We start from the raw sequence: 5513 nt of genomic DNA, 5'->3' as shown, positions 1-5513 counted from the left end.
TTTGTGATGATCGGGATTATAAGCAGTTTGGCAAGACAGAGATGGCTGTTGGAACCATAGGGCAAGAACCAACAGTGATAGTTAGCCCACCGCAATTGACACCGTTGATTGTGAAAGGTACGAGTTCTAGTTTGAACTTGGCAGGTTCTGAAAAAATGATTCTCTATGTCCCTGGAAGCACAAAAAAGGTTGAGGTTCAATTGGGTGGGCCAAAACTTTACATCCCTAGAGGCATTCAAAAGATCATTCCGAATAATGGTTTGAGAAATATAACAAAGCCAGTTGTGATCCGACCTGTTGCACAACTCCCAGTGACAAACACAAAAGCTATTCCCTGGAATTATAACAAGACGGTCATGACATACAAAGGAAAAGAGATAGTTGAAGAAACAGATGAAATGGGGGGCTTGACCCGCTCTGGAAGGTGCTATTGACCAGAGGAATTGAGAAAAGCTAAGAAAGCCAGGGAAAGTCACTTGCCAGTAAAAGAACCCGTTGCAGATAAAAAGGCAGAGGAATTCCTTAAGAAGATAAAAATGCAAGACTACTCAACCATTGACCAACTAAGGAAAACCTCTACTTAGATATCTTTGTTATCTCTGATTTTGCACTCGGAAGAACATCGCCGTGTGTTGATCAAAACTCTTAACGAGGCATATGTCTCAGAAAAGACAACGATGAATCAGCTAGAAAAAATGGCTGAAAGATTCTTTGAAGTAAATAGAATTACTTTCAGTGATGATGATTTGCCTGAGGAAGGGGCTGGGCACAATAGAGCTTTGCATATTATGGTCAAATGTGAAGGGCACTACATAAAAGGAGTCATGATTAACGGAGGCTCAAGTGTATATGTATGCCTTTTTTATACTCTACAACAGCTGAACATTGACACTAACAGAATTCGAACCAGTAATGTCAGCATCAGAGCTTTTGATGGTTCAAGAAGAGACACTATTGGGGAAATCGAACTCACCATGACAATCAGCCCGGTTGATTTTAACATTGTCTTTCAAGTGTTAGATATAGAAACTTCCTATAATTTTCTTTTTGGAAGGCCGTGGATCCATATGGCCAGAGCTATACCATCGTCCCTACATCAAATGGTCAAATTTGAGTATGACAGGCAAGAAATTGTTGTTCATGGGGAGGACGACTCATCCATCTATAAAGACCCGTCCATTCCATGTATCGAGGCCAAGGAAGGATGTGAATCCGTCATATATCAAGCATTTGAGGTGATTGAGGTAGACCAAGTGGAAGAAGGAAAACCAATTCTGCATCCCCGTCTTTCAGCCACCTCTATGATGGTAGCTTCGCTGATGTTGAGAAACGGCTATGAACCAGGAAAAGGATTAGGATCCTCTTTACAAGGAATTGTGAACCCCATTGCTCCATTTTCGAAGAAAGATACCTTTGGCTTGGGTTTTAATCCAACACCAGCTGACAGAGCCAAGTCCCGCAAAGAGAATGGTTGGAATCTATCCAAACCAATCCCTCACATTGCCTACTCTTTTATCAAGCCACAATTTGAAGAAGTCCAAAATCCTTCTACTCAGGATGACATTGATGAAGTTTGCCAGGGTCTCAAGGAGATGTTCTATGAGATCAATATGGTTCAAGTTGGGGAGGGCCCTAGCCATGCAAGTGTTCAGTTGATTGGTCCAGATACCTCGCTCAACAACTGGGAAGCAACTCCTCTTCCCATCAGGAAGGAGTCTTGGTAGTCTGTTTTGTTGTTTTTTCTGTATTTGGATTATTTTAAGGGTTGTAATCCAGATATTTTAGTTTAATTGCTTTGCTTTGATGTTAACCCTTCTATCCTTTCTAATAATGAAATGAAATTCCAGTTTCATAGTAAAATTCTGTCTTTTCATTTCCATAATTTTTTGTTAATTTCTTATCATTTTCAATTTCGTTAATGCTGGTTTTAAAAACATGACATGCACGCGGAATTCATGCCCAGATCTTAAAAAGTTGTCTAATCTCGAAATAATGAATCAAGAAGTTGAGTAGGATGAAGATGAGGCTTTTAAGGAAATAAAAAGGGAATTGGTTCAATTTAAGAATAAGCCTAAGCCTAAATTAAATGAAACTGAGGCAATTAACCTGGGAAGTCCTGAAGAAACCAAAGAAACAAAAATAAGCATTCATATTGAACAAAAGACGAGAGATGCCATAATTCAAGTTTGGTTCGAGTACAGAGATGTAGTTGCTTGGTCGTATGATGACATGCCGGGTTTGAGTGCCGATTTAGTGGTCCATAAGCTTCCCACATATCCTAATTTTCCACCAATCTAGCAAAAATAAAAGAAGTTTAAGACAGACATAAGTGATAAGATTAAAGAAGAAATCACGAAGCAACTAAGTACAAATGTGATCAGGGTCGTCTGATACAATACATGGTTAGCAAATGTTGTGCCAGTGCCAAAGAAGGATGGGAAAATCAAAGTTTGTGTTAACTATAGGGATTTAAACAAAGCAAGTCCAAAGGACAACTTTCCCTTACCCAACATTCATATCCTTGTTGACAATTATACTAAACATGAGATCCAATCTTTTGTGGATTGTTATGCCGGATATCACCAAATTCTGATGGATGAAGAAGATGCAGAAAAGACCACATTCACAATTCCATGGGTAACTTATTATTATAGGGTCATGCCATTCGGTTTGAAGAATGCAGGGTCAACTTACATGATATCCATGACTACCATATTTCAAATTTGGGATTGTACGTTGATGATGTGATCATTAAGTTGAGAACACAAGTTGACTATGTGCAAGACTTGAAAAAGGTATTTGAAAGGCTATGAAGGTACAATCCCAAACTCAATCCAGCCAAATGTGCATTTGGAGTTCCTTCTGGGAAGCTTTTGGGTTTTATAGTTAGTCGAAGAGGCATTGAGTTAGATCACTCTAAGATAAAGACCATTCGAGAGCTGCCTTCCCCGAAGAACAAAACAGAAGTCATGAGTTTACTCGGGAGGTTGAATAACATCAGCAGGTTTATCACGCAGCTTACAACCACATGTGAGCCTATTTTCAAGTTGTTGAAAAAGAACGCCGCTATCAAGTGGACAGATAAGTACCAAGAAGCTTTTGATAAGATCAAGGAATATTTGTCAAATCCCCCTATTTTGGTCCCGCCGGAACCTGGTAGGCCTCTGTTTTTATATCTGTCAGTAATGGATAGTTCCTTTGGTTGTGTTCTGGGTCAACATGATGCCACAGGCAAAAGGGAATAAGCAATATATTATTTGAGCAAAACGATCACCACTTGTAAGGCCAAATACACTCTTTTGGAAAGGACATGTTGCGCCTTAACCTGGGTCGTCCAAAAGCTTAGGCATTATCTTTTGGCCTATACAACTTACCTCATATCCCGAATGGATCCCCTGAAGTACATCTTTCAGAAGCCGATGCCAACTGGCAGATTGGCAAAGTGGCAAATCTTGCTCACAGAGTTTGATATTATTTATGTCACTCGCACTGTCATGAAGGCACAAGCTTTGGCTGATCATTTGGCAGAAAACTCGGTTGATGATGAGTATGAATCTTGGAACAGAAATTTCCCAGATTAAGAGGTTAATTTAGTTAAAGAAGTAGTCCAAGATGACAGTCAAATTTGGAAACTATACTTTGATGAGGTTGTAAACATCAAAGGCGTAGGGATTGGGACAATTCTGGTATCACCTACTGGGAAACATTACCCTGCCACGGCGCGACTTCATTTCTTCTGTACAAACAACATGGCAGAATATGAAGCTTGCATCATGGGTCTGAACATGGCAATAAACCTAAATGTGTATGAACTGTTGGTGATAGGAGATTCAGATTTGCTTATTCGGCAAGCTCATGGTGATTGGGAGACTCGAGACATCAAGCTCATTCCATATAGACAATTTGTGGAGGATCTTAGCAAAAGGTTCAAGTCCATCGAGTTCAGGTACATTCCCAGGTTTCATAATGAATTAGTTGATGCCTTGGCCACCCTACCCTCAATGCTTCCATATCCGGGTAATACTCACATTGACCCATTAGAAATTCAAATTCGGGATCAACATGGTTATTGCAATACAATTGAAGCAGAACCAGATGGTGAACCATGGTATCGTGATATTAAACAGTTTTTCAAAACAAGAGAATATCCGGAACATGCTAATAGGGATCAAAAGAGAACTATTAGGCGACTCTCTAATGGTTTCTTTTTGAGTGGGGAAATCCTATACAAAAGAACTCCAGATTTGAATTTGTTGAGATGTGTGGATGCCAAAGAAGCTGAAATGACTATGAATGAGGTGCATTCGGGAGTTTGTGGTCCGCACATGAATGGATATGTTCTAGCAAAGAAAATCCTTCGGGCAGAATATTATTGGCTTACTATGGAACGAGATTGCTTTCGTTTTGTTCGCAAGTGCCACCAGTGTCAGATTCACAGTGATTTGATTCACTCGCCTCCTTCATAGTTGTATCCTATGTCGGCTCCTTGGCCTTTTGTTTCTTAGAGAATGGACGCCATTGGCCCAATCGAGCCAAAAGCTTCAAATGGGCACAGATTCATCTTGGTTGCAATTGATTACTTCACCAAATGGGTGGAAGCTATTACATTGAAAGCAGTTACCAAGAAAGCAGTAGTAGACTTTGTTCACTCCAACATCATCTATCGTTTCGGTCTTCCAAAAATCATTATCACGGATAATGCTGCTAATTTGAATAGTCATCTGATGAAGGAGGTATGTGAATAATTTAAAATTGAGCATCGCAATTCTACCCCTTACCGGCCTAAAGCTAATGGAGCTATTGAAGTTGCGAATAAGAACATCAAGAAGATTCTTAGGAAGATGGTCCAAGGGTCTAGACAATGGCACGAGAAACTGTCTTTTACTCTCTTGGGATACCGGACAACTGTCGGACAACTGTCCGTACATCAGTTGGCGCAACGCCCTACTTATTGGTTTATGGCACTGAAGCGGTCATACCTGTTGAAGTTGAGATTCCCTCTCTCTGAATCATTGTTGAAGCAGGGATCGAGGACACTGACTGGGTCAAGTCCTGATTGGAACAGTTGAGTTTGATTGATGAAAAGCGTTTGGCGACAGTTTGTTTTGGTCAGTTATACTAACAAAGAATGGCACGCGCTTACAATAAGAAAGTGAGCCCAAGACAATTCGAGGTAGGACAACTTGTTTTGAAATGTATCTTTCCGCACCAGGAAGAAGCAAAGGGAAAGTTTGCCCCGAATTGGCAAGGTCCTTACCTCATCAAGAAGGTATTGTCAAAAGGAGCTCTACACTTGGCAGATATAGAAGGAAAGGTGACTGATATATCCGTCAACGCAGATGCGGTCAAGAGATACTATGTCTGACATGCCTCTATTGGGGCATTTTTATACTTAGCATTCTCAGGTTGGGATGACGAAAGGCTATCATTCTATCTACCCAAACACTGGTCAACCCTAGTTAGCCCTTTGAAGCCTTGTTTATATTTCCTTGTTTTCCCTCTATATATATATA

The 5513-nt window shown here is 40.3% G+C and overlaps 2 protein-coding genes across 2 annotated transcripts; both read left to right on the top strand.

Annotated features, from left to right (window-relative positions):
• The first annotated feature begins 677 nt into the window (after nucleotides 1–677).
• LOC142180094 (uncharacterized) lies at nucleotides 678–3245 on the top strand. Its single transcript, XM_075251018.1, has 2 exons — nucleotides 678–1659; nucleotides 2887–3245. Exons 1-2 carry the CDS (start codon nucleotides 678–680, stop codon nucleotides 3243–3245), a joined length of 1341 nt encoding a protein of 446 aa, XP_075107119.1.
• Nucleotides 3246–3773: 528 nt separating this feature from the next.
• On the top strand, nucleotides 3774–4466 carry LOC142180093 (uncharacterized). Its single transcript, XM_075251017.1, has one exon. It carries the CDS (start codon nucleotides 3774–3776, stop codon nucleotides 4464–4466), a length of 693 nt encoding a protein of 230 aa, XP_075107118.1.
• Nucleotides 4467–5513: the final 1047 nt, after the last annotated feature.

The sequence above is a fragment of the Nicotiana tabacum genome, chromosome 4 (genome assembly GCF_000715075.1).
Source record: "Nicotiana tabacum cultivar K326 chromosome 4, ASM71507v2, whole genome shotgun sequence".
Taxonomy (NCBI): domain Eukaryota; kingdom Viridiplantae; phylum Streptophyta; class Magnoliopsida; order Solanales; family Solanaceae; genus Nicotiana; species Nicotiana tabacum.
Note: the sequence above shows the minus strand (reverse complement) of the source record. Positions and strands in the feature narration are given on the sequence as shown.